The 17561-nt window shown below is 37.5% G+C and overlaps 1 protein-coding gene across 2 annotated transcripts in view; it reads left to right on the top strand.

The window, feature by feature from the left end:
- The window catches only part of PLXDC2 (plexin domain containing 2), a 418172-nt gene that overhangs the window by 348045 nt on the left and 52566 nt on the right, over positions 1-17561 (top strand). Inside the window, exon 10 of one of the 2 annotated variants that reach the window (XM_027560001.1) lies at positions 13651-13717. In XM_027560001.1, coding sequence (XP_027415802.1) covers positions 13651-13717 — 67 coding nt within the window. The remainder of the gene's footprint in view (positions 1-13650; positions 13718-17561) is intronic. The other variant, XM_027560002.1, reaches the window with a different exon arrangement.

The raw sequence follows: 17561 nt of genomic DNA, 5'->3' as shown, positions 1-17561 counted from the left end.
CTGTTCTCTGCATGTGCATCACTGTTCCTGCCCTAAAAATAGGCACCATGTAATCTAGCCAGCATATTCAAAAGCAGAGATATTACTTTGCCAACAAAGGTCCGTCTAGTCAAGGCTATGGTTTTTCCAGTAGTCATATATGGATGTGAGAGTTGGACTGTGAAGAAAGCTGAGCGCCGAAGAATTGATGCTTTTGAACTGTGGTGTTGGAGAAGACTCTTGAGAGTCCCTTGGATTGCAAGGAGATCCATCCAACCAGTCCATTCTGAAGGAGATCAGTCCTGGGTGTTCATTGGAAGGACTGATGCTGAGGCTGAAACTCCAGTACTTTGGCCACCTCATGTGAGGAATTGACTCATTGGAAAAGACCCTGATGCTGGAAGGGATTGGGGGCAGGAAGAGAAGGGAACGACAGAGGATGAGATGGCTGGATGGAGTCACCGACTCCATGCACATGAGTTTGGGTGAACTCCAGGAGTTGGTGATGGACAGGGAGGCCTGGTGTGCTGCAATTCATAGGGTCACAAAGAGTCAGACACGACTGAGTGACTGAACTGAACTGAACTGAACTGAATCTTGATTCAAATTGCATCTGGGAGAAGGAAAATCCTTCACCAAAGAACCCTTCCCAGAGCACAGCCTGGGTTCAATCCAAAGAAGAGATGGGTCAGATGGAAGGAGAAAGGGGACTGCAATGAAACAGAAGGCAAGCAAACTAGAGATGTTAGAGATTAGAGGGAAATGATTTGGAAAAGAGCTGGTAGAAAGCAAATGGAAATGCTGAGTCTTTGTTGTTGTTTGAGTCTCAGTTTTCTCTATGCCCCACCAGCTACCCTCTTCTGGAAACCTTAGAGTAGATTATTTCTTAAGCAGACTATATGACTCAGTGAACAGAAATGTCTGGTTTAGTTTGGTGATGCATACAAATCCCAGTGTTTCAAAAAGAGGAATGTGTGCAATTTTTGTCATCTCAGTAGTGTATGATTTCCAGCCTGCTCAAAAACTTTACCCACTTTTCTCTGAACATTTAACCCTAAGATACACCTTGGATTCTAGCTGATTTTAGTCATTGTAGTATTGAAGTTGTTAGCTTTTCAGCTTTCCAACATCATAACAAATATTATTTTATATCTCTGTCGAGGGTTGTTCTGAATCTCAGCAGTTCGGTACTTCTTCTGAAGTTTGCTATGTGTACCTTGTTTTTGCCACTTAATCAAGCTGTGCATTGACTTCTTATTTTACTTTGCATTTGTAGAAGAAAGATGCGAAGCAGGAAGCAGTTAATGATTTGACTATTTTGCTGAAACTTCACTTTCTTGGGTTCTAACTTTGCCTCTTCAAACTGAACAGTACAATCTTGATTAGAAGTAGTCAGAGTGGCCATTTTATCTCATTTCTAATTTTAGGAGAAAAACATTCAGTCTTTCATCATTAGGTACGATGTTGTTGTTGTTGTTAAGTCACTTCAGTCGTGTACGACTCTGTGTGACCCCATAGACGGCAGCCCACCAGGCTCCCCCGTCCCTGGGATTCTCCAGGCAAGAACACTGGAGTGGGTTGCCATTTCCTTCTCCAATGCATGAAAGTGAAAAGTGAAAGTGAAGTCGCTCAGTCGTATCTGACTCCGTGCGACCCTATGGACTGCAGCATACCAGGCTCCTCCGTCCAAGGGGTTTTCCAGGCAGGAGTACTGGAGTGGGGTGCCATTGCTTTATCCGATGTTAGCTATAGATTATTCATAGAGCTCTTGCATTATAGTTAACAAAGTCAAAATAATTAAAACATTGCCAAATAGTGAATTTACCCCATGAAAACAAACATGGTTTGGTTTAAAGAAATCTATTCGTGCCATTTATAGCACTAGTATTGAAAATCATTTAGTCATATTAATAGATAGGAATATATTTAATAAAATTCAACTTTTTTCTATGTAAGAATTGTTCAGAGTCTGTCAGGCCCCTCTGTCCATGGAATTCTCCAGGCAAGAGGGTAGCCATTCCCTTTTCCAGGGGATCTTCCCAACCCAAGGATCAAACCTCAGTCTCCTGCGTTGCAGGCAGATTCTTTACATCTGAGCCATCAGGGAAGCCCTAAGTAAAAAAAAATGTTAGCAGGCTGAAATAGATACATATTAACATGACAGTAAATATTGTTTCAAACAATGGAAAAGTATACCAAACATTAAATACCCCAGAGACATTCCCACTAAAACAAGGAAGAAGACATGTGTGTGATTACTACTATTATGTACCAAAATTCTATAACTCTGTGTAACACACAGAGTAAAGAAACAAATGAGATAAAACTATTGGAAAGCAGAAGCTATTTTTTTGTAAGTAAAGGAACCTGATACAAAATACACAGAAGTTCACAGCTTTCCATGTCAGAAATAACTATTTAGAAAATGCAAGATTAAAGTTCCTTAATAATTGCAAAAATAGATAAAATACTTACTAACAAGCTTAATCATGTGTAGGTTCCATATAAGGAAAGTAATGAAAGTTTGATGAGACACTTAAAAGAAGACCTGAATAAACATTTTAATGGATGGAGAGCCAGAATAGATTAAGATATCATTATTTCCACATCAGTTCCATCAATAACATTATTATTTGGAGCATCAGAATGTAATTAGAAAAATCACAGAGAAGCATAAAGAGTGAGACAAGTTGAGAAAAAATTTAAAAATAAGATCAATGAAAGCAGACTGTACTAAGTCTAAATAAAATGTTAGATTAAACTGTAGTAATGAAGTCATTATAGGAATTGCATGAGAAGGAACAGGGCAATCAATGGAAGATTATACAGTTTCAGAAATAGACCTTAGCATATGAGTGTAACATGCAGTTCCAAACAATGGACAAATGATCTCTTACTCAACAAATTATCTGAGGACTTTTAGCTACCAATCTGAATAAAATTTGTCGCTTTAGATTTGGTTCTAACTTCATGCCACATACTACAATAAATTTAAAGCAGATTAGAGAACTGAAAGTAAAGAATGAAATAATGAGCTAACTAGTAGAGCCTATGGCAAGTTTTACGTAATGCCAACATAGTGGAGGCCTTTCTGAGCAAAAAAGCAAAAAATAAATCTTGAACAAAAGGTTTAAAAATGTTACAGTGTGAAAATACATACCACTGCATGGCAAAAAAAAAATCATATTTAGAATTAAATGGCAAATTACAGACAGATGATATATTTAACAGAAATTTAATGCTCTTATTTTATAGAAAACCTGTAAACAAAAAATAGTCCAATTGGATAGAATGAGGATTGTTAAACATGGTGTGAAGTTTCACCTCACCTGTAATAGAGAAATGCTAAATAAAACATAACTGTCACTTTTAATCCATCAAATTGCAAAAAGAATAATGGTATGTATTTTTATAAGGGTTAAAATGACATATGCATGCTTACAATATTGTTGTTTAGTTGCTAAGTCTTATCTCTTTCGCAAATTCCTGGATTGTAGCCACTAGGCTCCTCTGTCCATGGGAATCCCCAGGCAGGTATACTGAGGTGGGTTTACCATCTCCTCCAATGGATCTTCCTGAACCAAGGATCTAACCCTCATCTCTTGTATTGGCATGCAGATTCTTTACTACTGAGTCACCAGGGAAGCCCATATGCTGATATATAGGTTGAATTATTATTTCCAGTTTTATTGAGAAATAATTGACGTACTTCACCATATAATTTTAAAGCTTTCATCATGATAGTTTGATTAACATATATGGTGAAATGATTACCAAAATAGGTTAAGCTAGCATCCATCTTCTCATATAGATGCAAAAAAGAGAGAAAAAGAAAAAAATTTTTTTCTTTCATAGTAACACATAGAATTTACTCTTTTGAAACTTTCCTATGTATCATACAATAAAATGTTTATAAAGCCATATAATGGAGTATATGCTGTCATTAAAAATTAACTCTCAAGGGGTATTTATGGACTTGGAAAATGCGAAGACTATCATATTAATTGTAAAAAAACAAGTTATCACATGATATGATTCCACTTTGATTAATACATAAGTATATGTAATTATATGTTAAATAAAGATTGGTTGGAAAATAAAACTAGCAATATCTTAGCACTGGGATATTATTTACTTTAATTTCTGTTTCTATACTTTTCTGTAATTTTCTATTAAAATGATTATTTTACAAACCAGGCAATGCTATTTAAAGCATAAATATGATTAAAATTTTGAACTACAAGGATAGAATTATTCAAACTGAGGGTTTCAATTCAGGAGGGTCATGCTATCAATTACCCAGTGGGTTGCAATCAGCACTTTTGTTAACGAAATAGAATAGAATACAAAATATCTCTGTGCTTTATTTGGATGTTTTGAAAAAAGAAACATCACAATAAATATGTAGTTTCAGCACACACAAACATACAACCATAACACATACCCAGATATATAAATGATTAAACAATGTTAACTATTTCTTAGTATGGTTCATTTCAAAAAGTTTCGACTACCTTGGAGTAATCTGTTTTTTGATAGATTGAAGATTTCTGAAATTACATACTTCATATTACTAATGCAGTCACATCCACTTCATGCAGGTGAATTAGGACAAAGCTGGAGGTCACTGAGGAATTCAGAGTTAATTATTTCAACTACTTCTGGTGGGAATCCATATTTAACTATTTAAGCTACTATCGGTTTTAAAAAAATAACAATAATAATGTCTAAACATATGGCTTAAATTTGTGAATAATACAGAGATTATGTGATGCTCTGTAATGAAGGATAATTTCAAGTCAATACACAGCCAAACTTGCATAATTTAAAATTTCCTGAGCCAGCATATTTCAGCGTTCACTAGAAGCACTTAAAAGTTAGGAAGAGCAAAGATAAAAATTGAATTTTACTGCAAACAAGTATGTCCAAGTCTTTTGAATCAGATACTTTTTAACTGTTTCCATATGGGTGAATACTTCATTCTCTTGCCCTTTCTAAGTAGTATCTTAGGAGACTTTTTGATGTAGATATAAAATAAATACTCAGATATCTAATAATCTGGGTATAGTTGCCATCTCCCTGATTAAAACATGGTGAAAGCACTGTACTATCACTAATTATTTTGCACTAAAGTGGGTTTATTGGATTGTCCAGGGTATAAATGAATTTTTATGCATCATGTATTTCCTAGGATATATATATAGAACCAATAGTTTGGAAGGAAAAAGAAATAAGATGTGAATATTTTTAATGAGATACAAGAATTGGAAGGGTAAAAGACCCTGATATTATGCTTTTAAACACATATTAGGGTGCTCTAGACTCTAGAAAACTAAAGAAATAGTAAGTCTTTATTTTATAAAACCTGCAGCTCTGCATGATGCCACATCTGATATGACAAGGTTCTGCTTATCAGATCCAGATGATTTCACCCCAATTTTCCATCTGAAACTCATCTTCACTTGCAAAGTTCCTGTGTTCTGCAGATAACTATTCTTAATGGCATTGGCTTACGATCCTGGGCTACAACTAATATCAAGAGCTTTTGTTAGAAGGCAACATGCTCCATATCCTTGCATATTATAATGATGTAAAATTTCATAATTTGTCCTATAGTGTTGTCTCCGTAATAGATTACTGTGTACTCAAATTCATCTATCATTCCCAGAGCTCTATGTAATGAGTAGTTCAGGTATGAAGATTCTGAAAAACTTTAAGCTCAAGTTTCTTGATTTTAGGAGAAATGCTTTTAGAAATTAAATCATCCATCTCATGCCTGAAGCCAATTAGGAACAAACATACCCCATATGGGAAATGAGATATGACTTTTTTTTACTAACTTTTTATTGACAGTAATGATTATTGTACTCAACATTTTAAATTTTATGACCTACCTTTCTAATGAAATTTTTTCAGTATTTCGAAACAAAATCATTTTCCCGTATCTTACAGCTCCACACTCATAACAAAATATGTTATGAGTTAGTTTTTGTCACAGCTGTTTATCATTATACTTGTTTCTCATCTAAAACACTTATTTTTTTAAGTACTTTCCATCTCTTTAATGCCAGAGGATCATTTTTCACACTATTGCAGACTACGGCAAGAAAACGTAACAGATGTACAATTGATTTTCCCATTAAGATACTATGCCAGTAAATACACCTGAGGCCTCAGTTCAGTTCAGTTCAGTTCAGTCACTCAGTCACGTCCGACTCTTTGTGACCCCATGAATCGCAGCACGCCAGGCCTCCCTGTCCATCACCAACACCAGAGTCCACTCAGACTCACATCCATAGAGTCAGTGATGCCATCCAGCCATCTCATCCTCTGTTGTCCACTTCTCCTCCTGCCCCCAATCCCTCCCAGCATCAGAGTCTTTTCCAATGAGTCAACTCTTCGCATGAGGTGGCCAAAGTACTGGAGTTTCAGCTTCAGCATCATTCCCTCCAAAGAAATCCCAGGGCTGATCTTCAGAATGGACTGGTTGGATCTCCTTGCAGTCCAAGGGACTCTCAAGAGTCTTCTCCAACACCACAGTTCAAAAGCATCAATTCTTCAGCACTCAGCTTTCTTCACAGTCCAACTCTTACATCCATACATGATTACTGGAAAAACCATAGCCTTCACTAGACAGACCTTTGTTGGCAAAGTAATGTCTCTGCTTTTTAATATGCTGTCTAGTTCGGTCATAACTTTTCTTCCAAGGAGCAAGCATCTTTTAATATCATGGCTGCAATCACCATCTGCAGTGATTTTGGAGCCCCAAAAAATAAAGTCTGTCACTGTTTCCACTGTTTCCCCATCTATTTGCCAGGAAGTGATGGGACCAGATGCCATGATCTTAGTTTTCTGAATGTTGAGCTTTAAGCCAACTTTTTCACTCTCCTCTTTTACTTTCAAGAGGATCTTTGGTTCTTCACTTTCTGCCATAAGGGTGGTGTCATATGCATATCTGAGGTTATTGATATTTCTCCCAGCAATCTTGATTCCAGCTTATGCTTCATCCAGCCCAGTGTTTCTCATGATGTACTCTGCATATAAGTTAAATAAGCAAGGTGACAATACACAGCTTTGACGTACTCCTCCCTATTTGGAACCAGTCTGTTATTCCATGTCCAGTTCTAACTGTTTCTTCCTGACCTGCATACAGATTTCTCAAAAGGCAGGTCAGGTGGTCTGATATTCCCATCTCTTGAAGAATTTTCTACAGTTTATTGTGATCCACACAGTCAAAGGCTTTGGCATAGTTAATAAGGCAGAATTAGATGGTTTTCTGAAACTCTCTTGCTTTTTCAATTATCACAGAGTTAAGTATTAATAATTATGACAGGAACTGTGTAGTCTTCAAAGCCTAAAATATTTAGTACCCTGTTTTTTTTCCCCTAATCTCTTAATCTGACTCCTAATCTCCAAACTAATTCCTAATTGGATCTCAGGAATCTGTGAAGGTTTTCTCCAGAATTTTCTTTTGTAGCAGTTTCATCTTACTGGTGAAATAACACATGTTCAATTGTGTAGAAAGATATGGACTTCATTTTTATTCCTTATGTATGTATTTTAACATGTACTCTGTTTTCTTTATCCTAACATACAACCTTTGCAAAATAAGTTGTATTTGTGAAGCCCTTTCCACAAACTGAGATCAGTTAGAGACATGATGAGATCAATGCTTTAATCTCACAATTGAATAGATGCTGCAAACTAGGAGAATATTGTTTCCATTCTTGGCTGCCTTATTAAATGGGGTTCACTTAACATGGTTCCTGGGGGCTTTGAAATCAACATCCCATTGAAGCTGAGTGGAAAATAGTACAATTAACTTGAAGTATCACTCTCTAACAATCTGCTTTGATATTAGGTAATAGTGAGAAGAAGGTAATAGCTTGAAAATAAAACCATTGGAAATCTTTTGTAGTTAGGAACTCAGACTGTTGAAATCATTTTTTAAGGAATATTTACAAAACCACATAATTTCTATTTATAAATATTGAATAAATATGTGCTCTATATTTGAGAGCAATTCAGATTTTTCTCTCATAAGATTCTATAATATTAATTTCCAAATATGGTGATGGAGGAATTTTTAAGTATAAAAGACATTTCATATTATCATGGTACACAGCATTAATTTCTATACATTTTGTAACTTCTATCTATATAGTGAAAATCTCACGTACTCATTTTCGAGAGTTCTTGACCTTGTTACGTACATACTACAAAGACATTACTTAGGTGTTAAAAACAGCTGACATTTACTAAATGTTGACTGTGTACCAAACACTCTACTTTTAGTTCTTACCTAATCCCCCTCCATCATTTTACAGATGAGGAAACCAGTTTAAATAGGAAAAATAGCTTGCCTAAGATCACATACCTATTTGGTGGCCAAAACAGACTTCTAACTCAAGCAGTTTGACCCTAGACTTTTCATCTGAATTATGTTCCCCTGCAAAGTCTTATGCATATGAGAAGCTTGAAAACAACCAATTGTAGTGTAATAGTAGATATTAGCACTGATGTTGAGGGACATTGAAAACAGGGTGCTATCTCTTCTGGGTAAGAGCAAAAGGAGATGCTTCTGGAAGGAGATAAGGCTTGCATTATATTTGGTTTACTAATTAGAGATGAGGAAGGTACTCCAGACAAATGTAATGGCATGTTCAAAGGCAGAGACTCAAAAAAGAGAGAAACACAATCAGAGAGGGGTAATAAGCACAGGAGATGGGCTGGTGGAGCGGGAAGAGGCCTGTTATGTAGACATATCATGTAGGAAGTCAGTGGGTTTCCCAATTCAGTGTGATGAGAATCACCCGGGACACCTATTTCCAATGGAATTGCTGGACCTAAGTTGTAGGAGAATCTTACTCAGATCCAGGAATCTGCATTTCAGCAGGAACACCAGGTGATTCCAGGTCAGGAGAGCCTCTCTGAGAACTCTGGAAAACAACCTGCTAGAGTACAATGTGGTTAATGTCGTGATGTTTTAAAGAAACAACACAGCAGCTCAGTGGAGGGAGGACGGTGTTTTCAGAAGTGATTTTTTTACTTATTTGTTGTTGTTCGGTCGCTCAGTCATGTCAGACCCCATGGACTGCAGCACGCCAGGCTTCCCTGTCCTTCACCATCTCCCGGGGTTTGCTCAGACTCATGTCCATTGAGTGGATGATGCCATCCAACCATCTCATCATCTCATCATCGTCGCCCCTTCTCCTCCTGCCTTCAATCTTTCCCAGAATCAGGATCATTATTTAGAATTTTGAAATAATAGAAAGATAGCTTTTCTTAATGATTGGTACAACACACACAGACACATCTTCTTGCTTATAATTGGTTTCTGATGCGGTTTAAATGACTAGGTTTTAAAATTAAATGATGAAAAGGCAAAGTCCTGTTTTGTTAATTTGTAAAGGCATCATAAGGTACAAAAATGTATGACTTTTTCAAACCAAACTTTATTTGTGTTTTTCCATTGTCAATCCTTCCCACCCTGGACATTAGTAAGCTGTGGATCAACTAATAGGTAATCAATTGTGAATAAATAAATGAATGAATTACTTAATTGAATTACATATTTTCAGTAGAACCTAATTTCACACACAATAATTGAGAGAGTATTTAATAACTCAGGCAAACTGCAGTGTTTCTATACTTTTCCCTGGGATTAATGTAATAATTTAAGGGACCAATTACTTAAGATAAAATTGACTCATAAATTTAAGACTTGGTACTGTCTTTTTACAATATAAGGTAAAAGTTATTATTTCCCACTGGCTTTGAGTACGTCTAGAATGGAGTAAGTAAAGACAGACTGCATTTTAAAATTATCTGTTGCATTTAATTACTTGTCAGATGATTCCCAAAATATATTCTCTGTAGAAAATTGATAGATTCCCGTCTTGCAAAAGAGAATATCAGTATACTTTTCAATATTTAAGCAAACTTGGGAGAAAGAGAAGAGGCAACAACCGTCTGATTCATCTGGAATTGGACTCTAAACGTCAGAATCTCTTTGGGTAACCAGATATGGCCTTGACCAACTGGGGACTCTGAACTCAGGATGCTAGATCACACACTGATGTTTATTTCACACTTGAGCTTGTTCAGCACAGATGGTAGGTATAAAATAGCTGAGCTCTAATGGATCATGTCCAAGCAGAATGATAGATATGGTCTTTTCTGTTGACAGTCGAGCTGTTTTCACATTCCACTTGAATTAAATTGTGCTCATTCATGTTATGGTACATGATCTCTGGCAAGGATTCTTAGGAAAAAATCATGTGGACTCATTGCAAAACAAGTGAAAAAAGAAGTTGTGAAGTAACAGTGTAAGAAAACATGAGACTAAAACTGAACAGCCTGTAAGAATATAAGACAAAAAGCCTCCATTTATTTTGAAAAATACATAAATATCTATTTAGATTATTAACATGGATTTATATTTATAATGTATTAAGTATATATATTTATATATTAAAATTCAGGATCAATGTAAACCTTTGCTTTTCATAGACTCATAAATATATGAAAAATAAATCATGTGTCAGATATACTAGTTCAGTCACCCAGTTGTGTCTGACTCTGCAACCCCATGGACTGCAGCATGCCAGACCTCCCTGTCCCTCACTGTCTCCCCAAGTTCATTGCATGTCCATTGCATCGAAGTTCATGTCCATTGCATCAGTGATGCCATCAAGCCATCTCATCCTCTGACAGCCTCTTCTCCATCTGCCCTCAATCTTTCCTAGCATCAAGGACTCTTCCAATGAGTCAGCTGTTCTCATCAGATAACCAATATACTGGAGCTTCAGCATCATTCTTTCCAACGAGTATTCAGGGTTGATTTTCCTTAAGATTGACTGGTTTGATCTCCGTGCTATCTAAGGGACTTTCAGGAGTCTTCTCTCGCACCATAGTTCGAAGGCATCAATTCTTTGGTGCTCTGCCTTCTTTGTGGTTCAGCTCTCACGACAGTACGTGACCACTGGAAAGACTATAGCCTTGACTATATGGACCTTTGTTGGCAGAGTAATATCTCTGCTTTTCAATACACTGTCTAGGTTTGTCATAGCTTTCCTGCCAAGAAACAGTCATCTTCTGATTTCGTGGCTGCAGTCACCATCTGCAGTGATTTTAGAACCCAAGAAGAGGAAATCTGTCACTACTTCCACCTTTTCCCCTTCTCTTTGCCATGAAATAATGGGGCCACATGCTATGATCTTAGATTTTTAATATTTAGTTTTAAGCCGGCTCTTTCACTCTCCTCCTTCACCCTCATCAAGAGGCTCTTTAGTTCCTCTTTGCTTTCTGCCATTAGAGTGGTATCATCTGCATTGTTTGAGTTTGTAGATGTTTCTCCCATCTATCTTGATTCCAGCTTATAACTTATCTAGCCTGGCATTTCTTATGATGTGCTCAGCGTATAGGGTAAACAAACAGGGTAACAGCAGACACTTCATTTTTCATAGGTAAATATATGAAAAAAAATCATGTTTCAGATATACTGCTACTGCTAAGTCACGTTAAGTCGTGTCCGACTCTGTGCAACCCCATAGACGGCAGCCCACCAGGCTCCCCCATCCCTGGGATTCTCCAGGCAAGAACACTGGAGTGGGTTGCCAATCCTTCTCCAATGCATGAAAGTGGAAAGTGAAAGGGAAGTCGCTCAGTCATGTCCAACTCCTAGAAACCCCATAGACTGCAGCCTAGCAGACTCCTCTGTCCATGGGATTTTCCAGGCAAGAATACTGAAGTGGGGTGCCATTGCCTTCTCCATCAGATATACTAGGAATGCTTAAATATAACACTGGTCCTAACTTTAAAGTATTCACAATCAAGTTTGGTAAATAAGTGGTTTCTGACTCTTTGCATCCCCGTGGACTGTATAGTCCATGGAATTCTCCAGGCCAATATACTGGAGTGGGTAGCCTTTCCCTTCTCCAGGGGATCTTCCCAACCAGGGATTGAACCCAGGTCTCCCACATTACAGGCAGATTCTTTACCAGCTGAGCCACAAGGGAAGCCCAAATAAGACATAAGGCCATGAAATTGTATATAAATGAGAAAAGTTAAATAGTAAAGTAACATGTGAGCACACCAATGATGAAGCTTTATCAGAATGGGCTCTGGGTAGTAATTTCTGAGTCTTGAAAAGTGAATGAACTGTAGTTAGATTTTCTGTAGGGAGGGCAGAAATTATTTCAATCAAGAAAGAGAGTGGAGGGCTTCCCTGGTGGTCCAGTGGTTCAGACTCCATGCTTCCAATGCCAGGGTTGTGAATTCAATCCCTGGTTGGAGAACTAAGATCCCACATCCACACAGCCCAGTCAAAAACTTTAGAAAAAGAAGAAGAAAGAAAGTGGGAGTGAGCCAAATCTCAACAACCCAGTGCTTGCTTAATTTGACCTTTTATTTTTATTATTTTACTTAACTTTTATTGGAGTACAGTTTCTTTACAATGTTCTGTTAGTTTCTACTATACAGCAAAGTGAATCAGCTATACATATACATATATCCTCTCTTCTTTGGATTTCCTTCCCATTTAGGTCACCACAGAGCACGAAGTAGAGTTCCTTGTGAATCTGACCTTTTAGGCATGACTTAATCTTAGGAATTATGTAGGCAGGAATCCACAGGAACACACTCAGCTTCGCTGATTCACTGAAAGAACTGACAGAGAGGAGAAAATGTTGTGCTCCAGGTTGCCGTTTATTACAACAAAAGGACACAGATTAAAATCAGCAAAGGGAAGGAACATGGGGGAATCCAAGAGTGACAAGGCACAGCTTCCAGTCTTTCTCCCTCAGTGGAGTTGACACTTAATTCTTCCAGCAACTGTTCGTGAAAACACACACCAAGTATTGCCACTCAAGGAAACTCATCCAAGTCTTGGTATCCAGGGTTTTTACTGAGGGCCATCATATAGATATGAAATTTTCCATTACCAACTTTATCTCTATTCTCCAGCCCCCGCAATGGTCAAACTGATGCAGCGTGGCCCAGGGCTCCAAGCAAATAAAAACAGACATGCACTATAAATCATGTTGTTGGTGTGAACTATCTAGCATAGCCCAAGACCCAAGATATACAAAGACACTTTTATCAGGCAGGATATTCCAAAGCCTTAGACGTGATCTCCCTGGACAAGGGCCAGTTCTCTCTTTGCAATGTGTAGGTTTGAACCTCCCAAACCTGACTTACTAACCTTTTACTGTACAATAGGGAAAGAGTTTTTGTGACTGTGGATCTTAAGTTTTAAAATGTAAGTAAAACAAATAAGATCTGAAATCCTGAAAAATGCCTGCAAAAAAATTTGCATCTGTTTATAGTAATGATGAAAAATATATACGTATGAGGAAAAGAAAAGCCAGCTCCATAGAATGGCTACTGTCTCGCCTTTGTATGGGGATCTCTGTATTGTGTGGGAACCTCAGTAGAGTGATCTGCTGTCACGTGCAAACGTAACGGCATCATTACCTAAGGTGTGCATGGGTGGTTACACAGAACTCTGGAAATGCTCATCCACTGCTCCAGCTAACAGTTCTATAGAAAAAAATGTTTTGTTTTGCACATTTGAAAATTAACTACTTACCAGAGTTTCTCTTTTAATTTCTACCTCCACTCTGTACCCCATACTTTCTTTTCTGATCTACAACATGGCTGTCTCTGAAGATGTTCCAGTGGATTTGATCGCCATCGGCAGGACTGGGTGGACAGTGGATGCCCTGAAGAGGTACAGGTGCGCTTTATTATGATGAGATTGCTAAGACCACGCTGTCGTATATTATTGCTGCAACTTAATGAAATGGGGTCTAATTTAATAAAAAGAGCCCACAGTCACTGAGCCCTTTTAGGTACCAGATGTTGGGTTTAACTCTACATGTATTATCTCAATTTATTCTCATACCCATCCTATGAGATCAGAGCTGTTATTGCCTCCGTGGTACCAAGAGGGGAAGAGAAAAGAATGAAGGGTGATGTTCAGGTAGAAGTGGAAAGAAAGAATCTGGAGGTAGAGATGTGACTCAGGAATCGTAAAACCAGGATTTAAATCTTTTCGATCAAAGGGCAGCTGTCTTAAATATTTGCTGCTTTTTTGAGATCTTTTTTTTTTTTTCTTCATCTTTTTCACTCAAATAAGGAAATCAGTGGTATGGAGGAAAAGATTGCAGTAGATCAGCATAATAGAAGAAGGTAGATGTGGTCTAACATGGAAACAGTAAGTCTCAGGCAAATATCATGGATACAGTGATGCAAAGAAGTGATTTAAGCAAGTAAATAAAATTGCAGAAGGGATTCTAACGTGTTTAAAAGTTTTTTAGTGAATTGTATTTGCACTGTGAGTTCAGAGTTACATAAAAGTATCCCATAAAGTTCACAGAGAAAAGTAGTATTTGTTCCTTCTCCCTTTGTTAAGTTTTAGGGTATATATTTCTAACAAAAACCATTATCACTTCTACAAGCTTTCTCATTCAGTGAAGCATATCATGTCAAAGAGCTGTTTTTAAAACTATTAGGGAATCCTGGTTACTAAAGCCTTTTTAATTAAGTTTTTATTTGATGTCTCATAAATATCTTGAGAAATGCATTTTTCAGGATATTCTTGAACTTACTGCCAATGTACCTTTAATCAACTTTTTGACACTTGGTTGGGGGGGGGGAGGTGCATTACAATAATGTATACTGATTTATCGGAGGAAGTGATGGCACCCCACTCCAGTACTCTTGCCTGGAAAATCCCATGGATGGAGGAGCCTGGCAGGCTGCACTCCATGGGGTCGCTAAGAGTCGGACACGACTGAGCGACTTCACTTTTATTTTTCACTTTCATGCATTGGAGAAGGAAATGGCAACCCACTCCAGTATTCTTGCCTGGAGAATCCCAGGGACGGGGGAGCCTGGTGGGCTGCCGTCTATGGGGTCTCACAGAGTCAGACACGACTGAAGCGACTTAGCAGCAGTAGCAGTATACTGATTTATCAACAGTATTTCATTTCACTTATTTAACAATGATACTTAAGAAAGAAAATCTATTAATGAGAGTCATTGTTGTGTTTTAAGGTTGATATTTCTTTCAGGTAATCACAGTTACCTCAATTAAAAATGTTGAAATTGGATATCAAAAGTGTAATTGAGACCTCGTAATTTTCTTGCTTCAGTGTGGGCCCAGCATGAAACAGAAGCTATTGAGAAGAATCCACCACATTCTAAGCCCTCCTAAATATATGTGTGGGGAATTCACCGTGTCCTATGGTCTGTGCTAAGCACTAATTTTTTTTTTAAATGATTCCCTCTTCCCAAGAAGCTCAGACTCTAGCACATTCTATAATATCTAGTGTTTCCTTTTTATTCCATAACTAAATTGTCAACATTACTAGCTCTATTGTGAGCAATCCTAGACTTCTGTTACAGGTAAGTGAACAGGGTCACCAAATCCAGTCTATTTTCTGTGCCTAAAACTAGGGTTAAATTTTCCTTCTGATCTTGTGAGATGAATTTATTCAATAAGTGCAGATCCTAATATAAGAATGTACTATTTACTGTTCTAAGTACTGCTAATTTAAGTGTGAGAAATGTGTGTAGCAGGGGAAACACACACTGAACAAAGAACCACACTTAGAGAATGACCCCGGCAAAGAGGTGCATGGTCTTGTTCAGCAGGATAAGGGAGCGTTTATTTGAGGAGGTGATATTTAATGACTTCTGAGGGGTAACTGAAGATAAGAGTGGTGAGAGGTAACACTGGTGAGGTGAACAGGGCCCAGTAACATTGAAGGAGTTTGAGCCTCATGTTAAAGGCAGGACAAAGCTATCTGGAGGGTTTTAATTAAGGGGATGATATGATCCAAATGACTTTTTGGAAGAATGAATACATTGTATATTACCCTGTCTTAATTACTGTAGTTTTATAAGAAATATCACTAGCTATAGAACAGACTTTACTTTTTCATCTTCTCAGGTGTTTTGACAACTTTTGAACTTTTGTTCTTCATATAAATTTTAAAATAAGCTTGCAATATCTGTAATCAGTCAATCTTGTCAATATTTTTACTCAAAGTCTGTTGCTCAGTTGTGTCCAACTCTTTGTGACCCCATGGACTATAACTCGCCAGGCTCCTCTGTCCATGGGATTTCCCAGGCAAGAATAGTGGTTGCCATCTCCTTCTCCAGGGGATCTTCCCAACCCAGGGATTGAATCCACATCTCCTCTTAGCAGGTAGATTCTTTACCACTGAGCCACCAGGGAAGGCCCTCATTTTTACTGAAGTTACATTGAACTATGAATTACACTGCATTTCCAAAATGGAAATTTTAAATTTCATCTTTTCATTATTGACTTCTTACCTAATTGAATTGCCAGACAGCACATTCTATATGACACTGATTCTTTAAAATTAGTTGGAGCTTTTAATGGAATAGTCAGTGAGTCATTTGTAACAAAGATCTACATGTGCTCAGAAGGATGTGTGTTTTCTAACTGATTGGTTATCCAGTTGGATAAATGGGTTCTAGGTATTTTCACCATAAGCCTCTTTACGATGAACATTTTGGCCACAAACATTTTTGCCAAGTAAATGGCCATGAGGTCATAATTTTGCCACTAAAGATACAATAAGGAAAAATAAAAGAGGGACATTAGAAAGGATATAATGAAACATGAAAGTGAATAGCAAAATTGAAAAGATTTTATTGAGAAGTACAAAGTATCTGAATACACTTAATGTGTGTGGAGACTCACAGCAATACTGTGCAAGTAAGTGACTTTATTCTGTGGGTTGAACCTAAGCACTTGCCTTCCAAGTCTTTTGTTCATAGTATTACACATTTTTTTGCTACTAATTTGTCTGCTTGTTCAACATCCCAATGTTATTTTCAGCAAGATTTCTTCCTTCTTGAAGAGAGGCATCAATTCCAAATGCTAGGATGCATATTTGTAACCGAGCTTTCTATTGTGTCATAAAAGCCTCTGCACTGCTGTGTGTTCTTGGCATTTGTCACATGCCTTCAGTAGACATTACAAAGTTTTATGGGAAACGCAGATTCACCTCTGTGCCTTCAAGTTCCTCGGCCTCTTTCCTGCCATGTCTTGTGTTTCAGAAGAAAAAACCAACTCGGGCAAATCATCATCATCTGTCATGATTTCTGTACTGTGTATATCCAACCAAACCACCAGCCAGATATTTTATCTTTTACAGCAAAATTGCCTTACAGCCAATTAGTTATGCGACAAGAGTATTTTCAGCAAAAATGCATGTGACAAAGATATTTACAGCAGAGAAGATTATGATAAAAATTCTGGGCACGTGATAAAGTCAGTCAGACTCTCTCCATTCTCTTCATCTTCACCTCTGAGCTCTTTGGAGGTAGGCTGGACCTGCTCATCACTTCCTTGCATAACCTCTCTTTTATATCATCTATTTTCTTATTTCTCTGTGCTGCATCCCAGGGGATTTTTTCAGATCTATTTGCCAGTTTATTAATTCTTTCTTCCTCTTGTTCAATCTGCTCTTTAACCTATCCATTGAGGTAGTAATTTCAACAATGGTATTTTTCATTTTTTAGGGTCAATCTTTACTCAATCT

Source organism: Bos indicus x Bos taurus, chromosome 13, assembly GCF_003369695.1.
Source record: "Bos indicus x Bos taurus breed Angus x Brahman F1 hybrid chromosome 13, Bos_hybrid_MaternalHap_v2.0, whole genome shotgun sequence".
NCBI classification, from domain to species: domain Eukaryota; kingdom Metazoa; phylum Chordata; class Mammalia; order Artiodactyla; family Bovidae; genus Bos; species Bos indicus x Bos taurus.
The sequence above is the reverse complement of the archived record's forward strand: the minus strand, read 5'-3'. Positions and strand labels throughout refer to the sequence as shown.